The sequence below is a fragment of the Macrobrachium nipponense genome, chromosome 1 (assembly GCF_015104395.2).
Source record: "Macrobrachium nipponense isolate FS-2020 chromosome 1, ASM1510439v2, whole genome shotgun sequence".
NCBI classification, from domain to species: domain Eukaryota; kingdom Metazoa; phylum Arthropoda; class Malacostraca; order Decapoda; family Palaemonidae; genus Macrobrachium; species Macrobrachium nipponense.
In genome coordinates this window covers 173466215-173485015 of record NC_087200.1, presented here as the reverse complement: position 1 = coordinate 173485015, position 18801 = coordinate 173466215, and the positions used below count along the sequence as shown (strand labels likewise).

Here is an 18801-nt window from a genome sequence, read left to right as displayed (position 1 = left end):
CCAGCTGGGGAGAAACCCCTGCCTCCTCAGAGAAGGAGGGAGGAAGGCAAACTGAGGTTGTCATGGCAACCAAGGGGTCCCCCAGACCCCTCCCTATACCTGGTAGGGAGGGAAGGGGAAGGGTAAGGTGCGATGGAACACGTGACCGTAAAGTGGCCTAAGCCGCGATCGCACACAACCGTGGGAGGGCCACGTGAACCAGGCTGTACCAATACATGGGACATGCACCTAGGCTAGCCTAACACCCTAAATAGAACTAAAATTACATCGTAAAGATGGAAAAGACACTTTTAGTAAAAGAAAAAGAAGCCCAGGAGGAGGCAAACTGTTCCGAGGAACAGAAGCCTACTCGGAGCCAGCGATAGCCGATGAAGAGCAAGAGCCGGGATGCTGGGCCAGAAACACAGAATAGCTCTAAATACCAAACTAAGAGAATGGTAAATGGGCTAACCTAGCTAAAAAGGCGATGTAAAAAACGATGAACGTGATATAGTAAGCCCATAAGTATAAGAAGTCCCAGTATGGAAGACCGGGAATTCTTAATGAGGCAGCATGGCGCCGCCCACACTAGTCGACCGGGAAACGTATATGACTATTAGAAGGAAAATACTGGTTCCTGGAAGACTAAAATACGGTAAAACACTACTTATGAGGCACTTAACTTAGCCGTTGCGATGGCAGCACGTTCCATAATGGAGAATGAGGTAAAATAGTACACAAGCAAGAAAATGCGTACGACGCTTAGCGCTAATAATTAAGGATGACCGCTAGGGGCGCTGCTGTCCGTGGCGTCCCCTAGTAGTAGTATAGCGGCCGCATCGTCCCGTTGGTATCAGCTCTCCTCTAGTGGGGATTTTGATTGGAAGGTCTAATTGGTGAATGTCTCGTGGTAGTGTTCCCACTCGCCCCTATTCTCATACCGACACTTCTTTTAAGAGTGAGCGAGTCAGTTTTACTGACATTTTCTTAATTTTGTTTTTCTCTGGTAATTTTAGATTAATTTTACCTAGAAAGAATGATATTAAGGATCCTTTCATAGGCCGACACGAGCTGAGCCCAGAAATGTCAATTTAATATGACAGGTGGGGGAGTGTTGCAAATAGCAGGTCACAGGATTCTTGTAATTTCTCTCTCTCTCTCTCTCTCTCTCTCTCTCTCTCTCTCTCTCTCTCTCTCCTCTCTCTTCTCTCTCTCTCTCTCTCTCTCTCTCTTCCTGTAATAATTAATCAATAATTTCATTTTATTAAACAAGAACAACTTCTATCTCTCTCTCTCTCTCTCTCTCTCTCTCTCTCTCTCTCTCTCTCTCTCTCTCTCTCTCTCGTTCATAATTAGTGGTAGATTATTTTAGAGTAATGTAAATTTTACCTTCTCTGTCTAGAACTGTAAATGCACTGTTCTAAAATATAGACACATAACTAGAGTTGTATTAGTCCAAATGAAAAGCACTGTTTGTTCATGGAAAGGAATTTCAGAACAAAGACAGAGGCAGAATGAAGAAGTTCATAAAAACAAAGTTGAGAAAGCTTCTAAAAATAGATTGGTGGGAAGGGGGAAAGAAGAGAGAAATAGTACATGTAATCTTCACACACTCCTATATTTTTACCAACCATTTATTTCTTTTTTTTTTAAGGGTAATGTATTAAGCTAACTTTTTTACTTTAATTTCAATTAAAAATTAGCTTAATACTTGGGGAGCATGATTAGTGTCTTATTTAGAAATAATCATTTATACCTAACCTTGCATAAGATTGAGGCATTACTTTATTACTTTCCTTTAATTTGAAATGCCCAGAAGTCTGACAATTGAACATCGCTTGTTCAATAGATCAGAGTTATGGTCTCTTTCCTTTGCTCTTTCATGACTAGGAAGAGAGTACCCAGGTGAGATGCACTACCAGTCAGTTCAGAGATTTACTTAGAATCCTCCTTCCAAAAGTAAGTCACCCATATGTAAAGACCGAGGGTTTGTATTCATGTAGGGAAAAATGACAAATTTTTAAGTAATTTGTATTTTTCCTAACATACAAACCTGAGGTCTTTACATAAATGGCCCCACCTCTCACTACCCCTCATTTTCATACCTGGGCCACAACCACAAGGTAAACTGCATAGATTTGAATGAACTCGGACTATGTGGGTGGTACTTCCGCCTCTTACCTTCGGTAACTGTTACCATAACCACCTCGCAAAAAGTTTAATGGCCAGATTTCCAGCTCACTGAAAGTTAATCCCATATGTAAAGACCACAGGTTTGTTAGTTAGGAAAAATACAAATTACTAAAAAATTTGTCATATTGGATAACTGCTTTATATATGAATAGTGGAAATTAAGAGATGTGGTATCTTAAAACTCTGAAAGATAATCTAACCCATTTTTTTAACCAGATCTTCCTATTAGGCATTTATCTGGTCACCCACTTTAAACCAGAGTATAAAGATTTGAAAGGAATTGTCAAATAATATAAAATTTCTTTAGGTATCTCAAGCATGGTACAAGATCCGATTTGCTGTTGGAAATGAAGAAATAATGGCAAAGGCACTTCAAGAACTTCATGAAGGATTAGACATTTATGAGTCAGAGTTGAAGAAGAGGAAAACAAAATTCTTTGGGGGTGAAAAGCCAGGTAAGAATTTGAAGTTAATTTAATTTTCCCTGTAGTTTTTTCCTCAAAAGAAATTTTTATGTTCATACTATTCACAAATTTCTTATTTTTCTTATGCATTAACACTTATTGTGCAGCTTCGCAGCCAGTGAGTAATCCTAGTGATGTGGGAACCCCTTCTCATTTGTCATTTTTTACTCAGCTTTACTGCTAATTACAGTCAGCTCTCAACTGATTTGAGCTTCCAGCTGTGTATTGAAGCATCCCTCTGGAGCTAAAGTAACCAGAGGTGTGCATGTCTGTCAGCACTAGAAAGCCACGGTATACCAGCACTTCAAGAGCCACAACTTCAGGGACCTCATCCTAAAGCATCTATGTGGAACCAGCTTTTCAAGTGAAGATGGGTGGCCCAAGAGACTGTCATAGCAGCTGGAGGACTTTTTTTGCTGTTGAATCTCCCCAATCGTTGCAATCAATCTTCAAACCATGACAACTAAGAAATGAACCAACAACATTGAAATGTCTGTCTGTCCCCATCTATTATTGCTTTCTTGAATGCAATCAAATCCAATTTTCTTCAGTAGATCTGCGGGCCCAGATGCAGCTTAAGTCATTATACAATTAAGATTCCTTTAGTTTCTGTTACTGACTTGGCTAGATCTAATTTGCCATTCAGGTACTTTTGCAGTCTTATGCCAGACCAGTGTACCTAGGCTGCCAGTGGTGCCCAAGTCTGGTTAAGAACATGGAATTGTTTCTAGACTAAAAGACAAGGCATGGAACTGAAAAATATCGCATTTCTGAACAAAGATTAGGTCTTCTCTTGAAGCTGGATAAGGACTTGTTACAGGAACTTATTCAGTGGGGTGAGGTTGAGGATCAGGCATTGGCTTCCCATTGCTCTCAGAACTAAAAACAGGAAACCATAGAACCTTCATCAACTGATTCCCTGATCAACAACTCCATCTCATTGTCCAAGTCCTTTGATCTTCTGTGATTGATCCAATATGTCCTATAGTCCACTGGGTGTGAAGCAAGTTGGTTTGTCTTGTGCCAAGAGAGGGGATTTGATAATCAGCGCGAATCACAGCCGTTAACCACAACTTTGTTCTTATCTTGCCATTACATCCATGAAGAGGTGATGTGCATGGCCCAACAATTTCATTTTCATCTTCCTCAGAGACTTGGTCAAAGACTGCTGCTTCTTTCACAGCTGAAAGAGCAGCCACCGTCTCAATAATGTGGTATGCTGAAGGAGTGGAAGGGTCACCAAGATTCAATCCTCATGACGTTTACTGAGAACTTTACTACTAGTTCTGTGATGGACTTCTCAAGAAACGAGTTCTAAAGAACAAGTCCAGGTACTACAACACAAACATCCCCTGCAATCTTTATCTGACTTAGCTAATTTTGCTCACAACGCTAGGCATGCTGCTGCTCCAAACAGTGTGTCTTTCTCTGTATCAGGTTGATAATACTCAGTTTGCTAGAAGTTTTATCTTAGCTAAAATTAAAATGCTGTATAGTTTGCCTAGTGCAGTAATGGAATCTTCTAATCTCCAATGATTAAATAAGGAGGCAATTCATTCCTGCTTTTTGCTGATATTCAAAATTTAGGTGTATCAGTTTTGTTTTCTATGCCATCACTTTTCCTATAATTTGTCATTCTCTGCAGGCTGATCTCCCCTTTGGAGCCCTCCTGGGAGCTGAAAACCCTTATGGACCAGTCAGTAGACATCAATAGACTACACAATAGACTACATAAAGTCTATTGATAGGTCTGTAAGGATTTTCAGCTGAAGATTTAAAGAAAGAAGGAAAGAAAGAATTGAGTTCTAAGGTACAAAGGAAAGGTGAAAGGTCCTCAGCAACATTGTCATGCTCCCTTATGACAAACAACTGATAAAAGTTCCCAAAAAATGAAAGAAATTATATCTGTTATATCATCTTGTAAGTATGGAAATGTGCCTAGATGGGAGACAGTATTATGCCAATTACTCTTAGAACTGAACCCATAAATATTTGATGAATAATAATCACCAGCCCTTTATATGAAGGTTACATGGTCTCTTTGACTGTGAGGTGTTGGTTGGTTGAATGCCCCAGTTATGGGGATCTAAGGAATGATACCTTTCCATGGTTCATCGGTGAGAATGGGGTTTTTCCTTGCTAGGATTTCAGGGAGAGGGTGTTACATATATTATGTCAGTGGCATTTTGAGCTTTATTGCAGAAGTTGGTCTCCTGGAAAAAATCTAATCTTAATTTTCTTGTTCATATTTTTAAATGAGCTCTAAAGGGTTTTCAATTAACTACATACTTATTTGCAGTTTTTTTTAAGAAATGATACCAGCATCACAATTACTTTTAATCAATCATTTATTTCTCAGTTAATTACCACTGAAGCAAGATTGATGGTAAATTAGATGTATATATCAGCCACACAAAGTCTTTTGTGGATTCTTGAAAGATCTACAAACATTTTTTATAATCTGCCATGTCACAATTGCGGGAGGATTTTGAAATTAATATTACATATTTCAAGGTAGTTTAAATGGGCCACTATATCAGATTTATTTAATCCTTTGCCATGTTGTACTTGCAAGGTAATTATGAAATTTTTATTATTTGGGATGAATCTTACGTACTGTTAAAGATAGCTTACTTCTTTGTCCCAGTCAGGTTTGTGGACATAAGTCATCTTCAACACTAGGTATGTATTGAAATCATAAAATTCATTATGAAAATTTATATTTCAAGAAGTTAAAATAAGCCACTAAGTCATATTCATTGTCTCCAGGAAAGTTTGAAAAACTTTGAAGCAAGGGACCAGATGAAAAGTCAAAGAGCATAACCAAGTGACCATGCTGGCACAACACCAGTTTAATCTAACCATGGAAAGAAGGCAGCAGCTCAGCTGGGACTGAGAGGGTATTTCAAAAGACCTTTAGCACAACCAACAGAACATTATACAAAGGACACTGTAGCTTCTATCCCCATAGCATAATACATAGCATAATACAAAATGCACTTAACTCTCTACCCTCATATAGTGAGGATTCTATGAAGTGACTTAACAAAGCACAAACATCTGATGACATGCATTTTCAGATATAGCACTGATATGGATTAATGTAGTTTTTGCTTAGGATGTATAATTCATGTCTTTGTGGGTTGTGCATTCTTTACGGTTGTTATGTTTCTCCGATTTTGCTTGAATTTATCCATGTAAGTGAATTTTATTTCCTGTAGATATCTGGCCATTTTGGTAGATTCTTCTACATGAATTTTACAGGTATTTAGAATTAATTATGAATAAAAATTCAGGTTGTAATGGGTGGCATGGTTAAGATACCAATGTAAGGGGTCTTTCATTTTAAACTTCTTCATTGCCATTTTAAGGTTCAGGGCTGTATTTATTTACATGAAGTTTATTCCTCCCTTAACTCCATACATATTCTGTTTTGGTTACCCATTTAATGTGCATTCTATGAAAAATGTAAATGATTACTTCTTTACATTGTGTTTTGTTTTTCTTGAAATTTCTGCATTGAAATAGTACTGTAAACGAAAGGCAGTATGTATGTGACGTGGGAAGTCTATCTGTTCTCATGATCTAAAGATCTTGTGATTTTCTTTGAACATCCTACCTTCTCTTTTATATTCTTGTAAGGGACAGGTAGCAAACTCACAGTTAGCAAACTGTCACATGCTGGACGTGTGTGCATGCAGGTGTTTTGGATGACTGAATATTTTGTCTATAATCTAGCTCTTTTTGGATTAATAGATGCAACTCCTACCCTCTGTCTAGCAAGAGGGAGAGGGGGAACGGACATTGGACATACCCATTAGTTATCTTCAGCTTTATTGTCCTAGACAATATGGGTTCATTCAAGCCCATCTTCAAATTAGTGATGTTACCTTCCATTTATTCAAAGGTCCAGAAGTCTGGAAGTTGAACATCTCACATGATCAAGAGATCAGAGGAATGGATCTCTTTTCTTTAATCTTGCCTGACTAGGAAAGAGGCCCCAGGTTAGGCAAACTACCAGTCATTTCAGAGATTTACTCATTTAAGTAATTTGTATTTTTAATTGTGTAACTTACCCAGGACTTATATAGCTAAGAGTTTCACTCATCGGCAGTTAAATTTCCGAAATTCGCAGGTCGCGCTAATTTTTCTGTTTTGTTTTGGCTAGGTAACAATGCCCCACCCACTTTCAGGGAAAGAGAGAAACAACTTGGCAAAGAGCCCAGTTTGTTTCTGCCGGCTGATGGCTGTACACTGGTTGTCGGCTGCAGTTAATTCTGAAATTTGTTACTTTTCTAATTGTTGGTTCATCACAATTGGTAAAGTACAACAAACCCCCTGTATTCGTGCACTCCGGATTCATGGATTCACATATTTGCGGATTCTTCTAAGGGCGTTATTCGTAGGAAATTTGCCTCTTCGGGTATTTGTCTATGAGAAATATCCACAAATTATTGTTTTTCTTATCAATTTCATTATAAAATGTGCTATTCATACAATCAACTTACCTGTCAGATATATACTTAGCTAAGACTAAGTATATATCTGCCAGGTAAGTATGTATGAAACTTTATTGTATCATAACAATATCATTTTTGTAATAAACCTATTAAAAAACCAGGTATAAACATTTTTAGTGGGTTCTTCTTGAGTTTTAATTAACAAAATAGGCAATTCTAAGCATTTCAACTATTCCCGGATTCTAGCTATCCACGGGAGGGTCTTGCACGCATCCCCTGCAAATATAGGGGGAACACTGTATTTTCTTATGTTGCTCGATTCGGCATTAGTATTTAGAGAACTCAATATAATTTGATTTTTTATTACCAACTTGAGTAACTGTTTGTGACGATGTTAAACTATCAAGTTTGTCTAACTTTAGATATTGTGCTAAAGGTTGCAACAGATGTTTGACCAAAGATTCTTATGATTCGAATGTGTACCGATTGCCATAAACAAATACTATGTTCTTTTGATTTCAAAAGCTCAGAGTGTATTGACTGTGATGAGAGAACATGGGTAAATGTAGTCTCGCTTAAGAAAGTTAGATAGAGATAGAAAAAGAAAGGCTTCAGCAGGGCAGATTAAAAATCACCTAGCCAGAGATCTTCTGAATTAAAGTCAGATTTGAATGTTCCTATTATTTCTTTAGTCCCCGTTCCCAGTTCCCTTGCTATGCCACCGTCTCCAGTTTCAAGCTCCCACACTTCCAATCCCAATCCCATTGCCAGCCTTGAAGTAAGCTTGATAAGCGCTTTGCTTTATTAGTGCAGACAATGGAGCTGCTTGGTTTGTTAGTGAAAGTCCTTATGGACAAAGCTAAAAGTGATAGTGCACTGCTAGTGGAGGAGGTGGCTGTTCGTCCCATCGACCCTCCTAGGCAAAGGTCATTGGCATACTCCCCAGAATTTGGGAGGAGTCAACCTGGTGGCCCAAGGGAGGTCGATGGAGTCTGCCCACAAGCAGACTCTGCCCTCAAGCAGACTCTGCCCACAAGCAGAGTCTGCCCTCAGTTCAACCTGTTAACGCATCCCAGGTTGCAATAAAGAGCCACTTGAAAGGTCTTTGGATGTGTGTAGTTTGTTGAGTTCAGAGGATTCTTCTCCATGTCATCTGTGGCGCTCAGGGAGTAAGTCTCGTCCCTTAAAGAGGGGTGCTATGGATGCAGCACTTTCTCCAGTGGTTCCTGTCGAGGTTTAGAGATCCAGAATGCCCGTCTTGCAGTCCAGAGCATTTTTCTTCTGATTGCTTCTCAGAAGCTGATGCTCCTCCAGCAGTCCCCGAGCGCCCAGAAGTGTCTACGCCTTCAGTTAGAGTCAAGCGCCCATTGGTGTCTGAACCTTCAGCAGTGTACAAACACCCTGTGGTGCCTGCTTGCTCGGACCCAGACAAGCGCACAGTTGTGTCTGAGAGCCCATCATCGCCCCCAGCTCCTTTAGTGTCCTCTGATGTCTCTGAAGTGGATCCCATTCAGTTGAAGCTAGACAATATTTTGTCCCTGCTTAATAAAGCTCTCACAATGTCTCAAGTGCCTGCAGATGTCACAACTCCTCAAGCTCCTATGGATGTGGTTTTGTCACAAGCTCCCGCAGATGCAGTTATGTCTCAAGCGCCTGTGGATTTGGCTCTTTCTCCAGTGTCCTCCAAAGATGAAGAGACAAAAGACTGAGAAGCTCCTTCAACTGCTTATGCTTCTTTGATGTGGTTCATTTTGGCCATGTTTCCTACCTTTTTTTCACCAACAACTTTGTCACCCACTTCTACTTTTATTATGGATGTGGGAAGAACTTCGCTGTGATGAATTTAAATTCATCCAGCAACTGGTCTTCCAAGCCAGAAGGATGCTCAGGAACATTGTCCATTACCAGGAGGCACTTGAGGGGCAACTGATTATCCTGGAGGTATTTTTTAACCATAAGGCCAAACACCTCATTGACCCACTCAACAAAAATTTGCCTTGTGATCCATGCCTTTTTATTGGCCCACATCACAGGCAATTTATTCTTGATCACATTGTATTTTTTGAACACTCGGGGAGTTTCAGTGATACACAAGTAGGGGCTTCATTTTGAAATCCCCACTGGCGTTGCCACAGACCAAGAGTGTTAGCCTATCCTTCATAGGCTTGTACCCTGGCAATGAACTTTCCGCCTGTGTGATCTAGGTCGTTTTGGCGTCGTCTTCAGGAGCAGGCCTGTCTCATCACAATTAAGACCTGTGGAGGGAGGAATCCTTCAGCCTCAAGATGTTCCTTGAATTCCTGAACAAATTCTGCAGCGGTACGTTTGTCAGAACTTGCAGCCTCCCAATGCTGTATGACTCTGGATGCCTGTACGCTTTCTAAAATTTTCAAACCAGCCTCTGCTGGCCTTGAAATCACTAAGAGTAGCACTTTTTGTTGGCATTTTCTTGCTTAGATCAACATGCAACATCCTAGCTTTCTCACAAATGATTCCTTCAGACACACTATCCACCACTAACTATTTTTCATTGATCCACACCAACAACAGCTTTTCAACATCTTCCACTAGTTGCAATCTATGTTTCAATAAAGACGTGAAACCTTTCGCAACATCAGCTGCATGATTTCATGTTTCTTTGCTAGGATAGAGCTGATTGTCAACACTGACTTGCAAGATCAACTACACGTACACCACTTTCATACTTCGCTACAAATTCTTTCTTAAATTCTATCATCTTCCTGGCCTGTTTTATCAAAGGGGTGGCACTTGCAGCTTTCTTTGGCCCCATGATGGCTACTTTGCTATGAATTTTTACAACAAAATAAGCACAAAATACAACAAAAACATGCTGGGATACAGACTATGAGTGCTGAAATGCTTGTTAGACAAGAAACAAAGCCAGAATGGGTCACGAGAGAAAACGGGATGCTTCGTTTGGGTACTCAATCCGTGCTGAGCCCTAGATGGAGTGTTACCGAGTGTACAAAAACCGAGGAAACGTACAATAACTGAGACAAAATTTCGGAGAAAAAAAAAGTATACGAAAACCGAAACGTACGAAAAGAGAGGCATGTTTGACTGTACATTATCATCACAGCTAGTTTCAACAGGTGAAGTAAGATACACTTCACGCCCTGTTCACTCCATAGGAATGCAGCCTTAATATCAATTGAATTCACTGCCCATCTTTTTGAAGACAATATACCAATAAAGGACCTCAACACTTCTTTGCTAACAGTGTGAGAATCTGACTAAATTTCGTTTTTCCTCAAAACCTCTGGCAACTAGCCATGCTTTAATTTTCTTTTTCCCATCAGTGTTTTCCTTTTCTGTCACCACCCATCGTACTGACAATGCCTTCTGACCCAAGTTAGGAATTTTCTCATAAACTCCAAAATTCTTCCAGGTTTTCAGTTCTTTTTGTTTGTTTTATGAAGTTCCAGACTGTCTGTGTTTTCACAACCATTACAATTTCACTGGGTTCCTGCACTTCATCTCTTGAAACTGGTACCCATTTTTCTACTTCTGTTCCAGTCAATGGCTGTAATATGTCCATCTTTATGTTCAATATTTCTCCAAATACTATATTTTCCTGTGGTTTTTCCAGCACAGCTGTGAATAGTTCCTATCTGCCATTGAATAGACTTTCAGCAGGAATCTTAATCTGTCCAACCTTTGGAATACCCTTGACTGTTAAATTATCTTCAGATGAATTGACCTCAACTTTGGTGTGGTTCTTTTGTTCTTCTTCATTTTTCATTTTCCACTGGATCTATAACTGCTTCTATCTCAGTCTTCTTACTATTGCCTGTTTCATCCTTTTCTCTTTGATGCCTCAACATATCAAAATACTAGCACTTTTCTTCCTTCTTCAATGTTTCTCTGAAAACTGTATGGTATTTCCTGAATGTATGTTTCATGTGCTCATACAATTCTTGAAACATTTCAAAATCATTGTTTTGCCATCTTGACCAATGACTGTTGCTGGTTCTTTCCACTCTTTTTGCTCTTCCTTCTTAAAATATACTTGATCTCCATTCTTAAGGACCTTACCAGTGGTCCTTTCTTTGTCTCTTAGTGCCAGTTGTATTTTCTCAGAAGTTTCAGCAGCAATAAAGGCTTTTCTTGCAGAGTGGCAAGCACTGAGATGTTAGCAACCATTTCACTATCCAGTGCAGGAAGTTCATCATTCATGTCACTTGGTAGGCTAGGATTCTGCCCATACATGCGTTGATAAGGGCTAAAACCCCCTATTACTAGGAGACAATTTTTAGCATTGACTGCCCATGCCAAAGCCACTTTTAAAAAGCAGTTCTGGTTACTCTGCCATCATTTTTGTCACCATTTCATCTATAACTGCATGATTACACTCACAGAGGCTGCTGTATGCATCACTTGAATGTTCATGTTTTCACACATTTCTAGAAGCGTGTTGTTGGCAAACTCCCCACCTTTGGAAACTTCGGGGAAAACCAATGGTGGATCTGTTTGCCATGTCTCGAAACCATCGTCTCCCTCTGTTTTGTTCTTCAATACCAGATCTGCAGGCTTGGGCAGTGGATGCTATGCTCCTTGACTGGGCGAACAAAGACCGATACACCTTTCCCCCATTCAATTCAATCGGGCAAGTGATAAATTTTTAACACACCAAAATGTCTCGATTTTGGTAGCTCATTTTAGGTAGTCGAAGGAATGGTTTCCTGATCACATAGACATTCTTGTGGATTCCTGAGGCTGCTTCCTCTAAAGAAGCAACTACTCAGACAACTGCACTTACAGAGATTGTACGAAGGCGGTTTCAGAAGCAATTGCTAAAAGTAGAAGACAGTCTTGAAACAATGTACAGGCAGTCCCCGGGTTACGACAGGTTCGGCTTATGACGTTCCGAGGTCAAGGCGCTTTTCAATTATATTCATCAGAAATTATTTCCAGGGTTATGACGCATGTTCCAGCTTTACGCTGCCTACAACGTTGATCTGGCAGAAGAAATATGACACCAAAAATGCAAAATAAACAATATTTGAAGGATTTTTGGATGAAAAATGCAATAAAAGTAAGGTTTCATACAATGAACTTACCTGTCAGATATATACATAGCTAAGACTCCGTCGTCCCCGACAGAAATTCAAATTTCGCGCCACTCGCTACCGGTAGGTCAGGTGATCTACCTGCCTGCCCTGGGCGGCAGGACTAGGAACCATTCCCGTTTTCTATCATATTTTCTCTGTCGCCGGTGGTATCAACATTGTTGTTACTACCTCCTGACTGGAATTCGCTTTTCAAGACTTTATTGATCATCTTTATTGGATTTCTTGGTGACGTACTGGATCGTTGTTTTGGCATTCGCTACTGTGGACTGGATTTGGACTTGCTTTTGATTTTTCTGATAGAATGTCTGATTCAAGTGTTAGTGTGAGAGTGTGTGTGAATGTAGGCTGCAAGGTGAGGATACCGAAGGCTTCGGTTGATCCTCACACTGTATGTCGTAAATGTAGGGGGTTTGACTGTTCTTTGGCTAACACCTGTATTGAGTGTGAAAAGTTGGATGCTAATGAATGGAAGACTCTAACTTCTTACTTGAAGAAGTTAGAGAGGGATAGGATTAGACGGGCTGCACAAAAGAGTGTGAGTACAAGGCCTATTGAGCCTTTTTCTGAGTCTAACTCTCCTTTTGTTAATGAATATGATTCTCCCTATGTATCTGAATCCTCACCAGGCTTTGCATTCGGATTCGGCTTCTGAAATCGCCAATCTGAAGGCTACTCTTCGTAAAATGAAGACAAAGATGGCGGCCATGCAAGGTAAGGCTAGTGATTGTGAATTACAAAGTGAAGTGAGTGTTCCCAGTGTTGTGGAGGGGGCGTCTGACCGTCCTGCGATGCTCCCAGGCCTAGACCTCTTCCAAAACTCACATACCCAGAGGAGTAGGAAAGTCGAAAGTCGTACGGAGGTTGTGGGGAATCCCCAACGGTCAGGCGTCCCTTCAGCAGGTTCTGTTTCGTTACAGTCTGCTCAGGACCGCTCAAATAGAAGCGTCCTACGAGATTGTTTCTCGTCGTCCGGTTCTCCTTCACCTAAACGAGGGGTGGAAGGACTCGGATTTTTCTAGGCCACTGAAAAGGCATTGGAAAGAGCGCGCGTTCGACTCGAGCCCGGAGCGCTTCTCGGAGGAAGCTCCTTCTTCTATCAAGAAGGCTAAGCTGGTTTCGACTGTCCCTCCCTACAGCTGTATTGTTTGAAGGATCGCACTCCTTCGAGTTCTCCTGCTTCTTCTATTGAAGAGGACGCTGGGGTGGCTTCCCCAAGAGGATTTTGCTTGCAGTTCAAGAGCAGATTGCCTCTTTGGTTGGAGTTCTTTCAAGGGATCCCCCTCGCAAGAAGGACGCTAGACTTCCTATTAAGAAGTCTCGTCTTCTTTCTCGCAAGCCAACGTGAAGCGTCCGCCAGACATGGACGTCTTCCAGGCACGAAGAGTCGTACAAACGTCAGGATCTATCCGAGCGAGTTTGCTCGAGATCAGGATACGCTCAGGCCTGAGGCGCCGCCAGGCGCGAGGCGCCAGTTAGGCGTGAGGATTCAGCAAAGCGCGAGGCGCCAGCCAAGCGCGAGGATTCAGCCAGGCGCGAGGCGCCAGCCAAGGCGCGAGGAGTTGCGTGAGGCGCCAGACAAGCGCGCGGACGTCAGCCAGGCGCGAGATGCCAGCCAGGCTACACGCTCCAGCCAAGCGTGAAGCGCCAGCCAAGCGCGAGGCGCAAGACAAGCGCGAGGCGCAGCCAAGCGCGAGAGCTGTTCAGGCACGAGAAGTCAAGCAGACGCAAGACTTCTTTTAGACGTGAGAGAGAGTCGGTTCACTCTATGAGCCCCTCTCCTAGTGGGTCTAGTAGGAGTTTGTCACCAGTAGAGAGAGAAACGGGATGAAGATCCTCTCGTTTTTCAGGCCGATTCTCCACAAGGTGGAGAAGGAGATTCGGAAGAAGAGGGTGACGGGAGAGAAGGAGTCTCGAACCTATAAAAGTTCTAACTGACCTTCTTTTACGAGAATACGGAGATTCTTTAACTCCTGCCGCTCCTCCTTCGCCTCGATCACTGTTTTCGAGTGCGATTGTGCCTAAGTCTCGTCGGTCTTGAAGATGAGACCTACGATCTCTATGAAAGAGAGCGCTTCACAGTCATTAGACAAATGGATGTTGTCTAAGAAGGATCTGGGCAGGACCACCTTCTGTATGCCTCCAGCCATACTTTCTGGCAAGAGAGGTTTCTGGTACCGAACTGGGGAGAACATGGGCCTTTCTCTTCCAGCGGCAGCCGAAGCAGACTTTTCAACCTTGGTTTACTCGTCGAGGGAGACACGCTTTGAATGGAGCTCGCGTGTCTTGGGCTATTTCGGAGACGGATCATCTCCTCAAGAATGGACTCTTCCATATTTTGGAAGTGTTTAATTTCCTAGACTGGTCCCTTGGGGTGATGTCTAAGAAAGCTCAGACTCGGATGGTCTTGACCCCGAAGTCATTCTCAGTATTCTTGCTTGTATTGACAAGGCGGTACAAGACGGATCGGGAGAAATCTCCTCTCTTTTCGGAGCAGTACTCCTTAAGAAGAGGAGTATTTTTAGTCATTCCTAACCAAGGCGGTTTCTCCCTCAACAGAGAGGCCAGCCCCTGGTTTTCCGCTCCCATGTCTGACTTCCTGTTTCCTTCTCAGTTAGTGAAGGACATTTCTCGATCACTGACTGAGAAGGCAACTCAGGATCTTCTCCTCCTGCAAACTGCAAGGAAGAAGAGACCTCTTGTTTCTGTTGACAAGAAAGGACGACTTCTACGGTTCAGCCCTTTCGAGGAGGGCCTCTCTCCAGAGCTACCTCTAAGAGAAGAGGTCTTGAGAGGAGAGGTAAGGCTCCTTACCCGTCCCTTTAAGAAAGGGAAGTGAGACAGACAGCCTCCAAACACCAGTGGGGGCCAGGCTTCTCGAATTTGCAGACGCCTGGTCACTTCATAAACTCAGACGCCTCTTCCATGTCCGTAATCAGGAAGGGATATCTTATCCCCTTCCAAGACAGTCCTCCACTAACGACCATTCCGCGGGAACTGTCAGCCAGATACAGGGACCCTGTACTGAGGGATACTCTTCGTCTGATGGTGAATCAAATGTGGGACAAAAGAGCTATAGAACTGGTTCTAGAGAAAACAAAAAAAACTCTCTGGGTTTTACAATCGGCTTTTCCTGGTTGCGAAAGCCTCGGGGGGGCTGGAGACCAGTTCTAGATGTCAGCGCTCTGAACAAGTTCGTTCGAAAGGAGAAGTTCTCTATGGAGAGTTCGGCCTCAGTCTTGCGGCGTTACGTCAACGGAGATTGGATGGTGTCGCTGGATCTCCAGGACGCCTATTTTCATGTCCCGATTCACCCTTCGTCGAAGAAGTACCTCCATTTCATGACGGGGGGAAGGATCTTTCAGTTCAGGGCCTTGTGTTTCGGCCTATCCACAGCTCCTCAGGTCTTCACAAGCCTGATGAAGAATGTGGCGAGGTTTCTTCACCTCAAAGGCGTCAACATCTCTCTATATTTGGACGATTGGCTCATCAGGCCAGAACAGAGAGACAGTGTTTGGAGGACCTTTCTTTTGACCCTAGACCTGATAAAGGCGTTGGGACTACTCGTGAACCTCGAGAAGTCACAGCTGATTCCCAGACAGAACTTGGTCTATCTGGGGATTCAGATGGATTCTCGGGTTTTCGAGTATTTCCTTCGCAAGGAGGGAATCGTGAGAGGCTTGGAAAAAGTCTCTCTCTTCTTAGGGTAAAGAACGAACTTCGGCGAGGGAATGGTTAAGCCTACTAGGCACCCTTTCCTCGCTCGAACAGTTTCTTTCCTCTAGGAAGACTACATCTTCGCCCTCTTCAGTTTTTTCCTAAGGAAGATCGTGGAACTGGAAAGACGGGAACTTCTCTCCGACAGTTTTCTCCATTCCAATGGAGATGAAACCCGACACCTGCAATGGTGGTTGTCCCCACTAAAAAAAGAGAACAAGGGAATTTCTCTGGAAGTTCCGAACCCAAGCCGAGTGTTGTATTCCGACGCATCGAGAAGGGTTGGGGAGCAACACTAGGACCGAGAGAAGTGTCAGGCACCTGGAAGGCAGCACAGGTGTCCTGGCACATAAATTGCAAAGAACTTCTAGCAGTTCACTTAGCGCTAAAGTTCTTCGAAATCCTTTGTGACGAACAGTGTGGTCCCAAGTGAATGTGGACAACACTACAGCCCTGTCCTACATTCGGAAGCAGGGAGGAAACACACTCAGTGTCACTTTACGAGATAGCAAGAGATCTGCTAATTTGGGCCTCACAAAGAAACATCGCCCTCCTAACAAGATTTGTTCAGGGACGAGAAACATCAGGGCGGACAGACTGAGCAAGGAGAAGCCAGGTCCTTCACACAGAATGGACTCTTCATTCAGAGGTGTGTCAGAGTCTTTGGGATCTTTGGGGCACTCCTCACGTAGATCTGTTCGCCACATTCCTTTCCAAAAAGGCTGGAAAGTCTTTTGTTCAGTGGTGGAAGACCCAAGAGCTCTCGTGGTCGACGCCTTCCTGCTGGACTGGTCTCATGTGGACGTGTACGCTTTCCCCCCTTTCAAAATCCTGGGACAAGTGTTGGAAAGTTCGTAGCGTCCAACGGGACAAGGATGACCCTGATAGCCCCGTTTTGGCCAGCACAAGATTGGTTTGCAGAGGTGCTGGAGTGGACAGTAGACTTCCCAAGATCCCTTCCAAAAAGGATGGATCTTCTCAGACAGCCACACTTCGAGAGGTTTCATCAAAACCTCCCCGCTCTCGCTCTGACTGCCTTTCGACTATCGAAAGACTTGTCAGAGCGAGGGGGTTTTCTCGTGAAGCTGCAAGCGCTATCGCTAGAGCCCGCAGAGCTTCCACTAGACGAGTCTATCAGTCGAAGTGGGAGGTATTCAGAAGGTGGTGTAAGTCTAAGAAGTTGTCCTCCTCCAGTACCTCTATAACCGAAATCGCCGATTTCCTATTGTTTCTTGAGAGAGGTCTCTCATTTGTCTGTATCGACAATCAAAGGATACAGGAGCATGCTGTCGGCAGTATTTAGAAACAGAGGCCTAGACATTGCTGACAATAAAGATCTGCACACGACTTGATTAGATCGTTTGAAACAACAAAATCGAAGGAACTAACTCCACCAGCTGGAACCTGGACGTAGTTCTCAAGTTCCTTTCGTCTGACAGATTTGAGCCTCCCCACGTAGCTTCGTTCAGGGATATAACAAGAAAATGCTTGTTTCTCCTATCTTTGGCGACAGCCAAAAGAGTTGGGCGAACTTCATGCCCTAGAAGATGAAGTCGGCTTTAACAAAGACTCGGCCTTTTGCTCGTTTAGAACTCTGTTTCTAGCGAAAGAATGAAAATCCATCGAATCCCTGGCCCAAGAGATTCGAGATCAAAGGCTTATCGAGTCTAGTAGGGAGAGAAACAGAGAGGTCTCTTTGCCCGGTAAGAGCCTTGAAGTTCTTCTTACAAAAGAAAAGAAAACAAATGGGAGGCTCTAGACAAAGTCTTTTGGTGTTCGATTAAGGACCCCACAAGAATCATGTCTAAGAACGCATTAGCTTTCTTCATTAGGAGCGTCATTACGGATGCTCACAAGTTCTGTCCTGGACGACTCTTTTCCGCTTTTAAGAGTAAAAAGCCCATGAAGTTAGAGCAGGTGGCGACGTCTCTCTCTTTTCAGAAGATATGTCATTAAAGAAAATCATTGACACGACATATTGGAGGTGCAATTCAGTTTTTGCATCTCACTATCTTAAAGACGTTCGCGTGACCTACGAGAAATGTTTTTCTCTGGGGACCATTTGTATCGGCGGATACAATACTGGTACGGGAGCAAAAACACCAAATCCTTAAAATTTGTACATACCTTCTACTAGATATGTTTCTAGATTCCTGCTGACAAAGAGGGCTTGGTGCTGCACTGGCGGCCAGTCTCTGTGTTCAGTAAGGAACTCTTGTGATATCTTTTAGGGGAGTATTTCAATTTTTTTTTAATTTTTTTTTTTTTTGAGAATTTTTGTATAAATAAGTTTTTCGTTTCGAGTTATGGGTTGTTTGTTATGAGTTCGGGATAAACTCAGAGCAATTCTATATACTAACATGGTGGTTAGGATCAGGTGGTCGGGATTGGTTATGCTCCTTCACAAGGTGTGTTGTCATAGAAGTGGTCCAGTACCCATTGACAAAGTCCTTTTAGCTCTGCCGAGTAAGCGGTTCTTATACCCATCGACAGACCCACAAGAACTCTAGCCATAGATCTAATATCTCGCTAAAAGTCTTGAGGTGATGCAGACTACCGGGCTACAGCCACGAAGTCTACCACCTATCAGGTAGGAACCAAGGTTTTTTCTTTATACCTACAAACATATGTTGTTTAACCTGTCTATTCCATATTAGCTGTCTCTGACCCTCCACCAAAGGGTGCCAATCAGCTATGTATATATTCTACAGGTAAGTTCATTGTAGAAAATGATATTGTTATAATACAATAAAGTTTCATACATACTTACCTGGCAGATATATACGATTAATGGCCCACCCAGCCTCCCCGCAGGAGACAGGTGGAAGAGAGAAAATATGATAGAAAACGGGAATGGTTCCTAGTCCTGCCGCCCAGGGCAGGCAGGTAGATCACCTG

General features: G+C 42.7%; 1 protein-coding gene across 3 annotated transcripts in view; it reads left to right on the top strand.

Moving 5' to 3' along the window:
• Nucleotides 1–18801, top strand: part of LOC135219855 (pyrimidodiazepine synthase-like) — a 170968-nt gene that overhangs the window by 79055 nt on the left and 73112 nt on the right. For all 3 annotated transcript variants that reach the window (XM_064256965.1, XM_064256964.1, XM_064256963.1), the window contains exon 5: nt 2480–2627. In XM_064256965.1, the coding sequence (XP_064113035.1) occupies nt 2480–2627 (148 nt within the window). The remainder of the gene's footprint in view (nt 1–2479; nt 2628–18801) is intronic.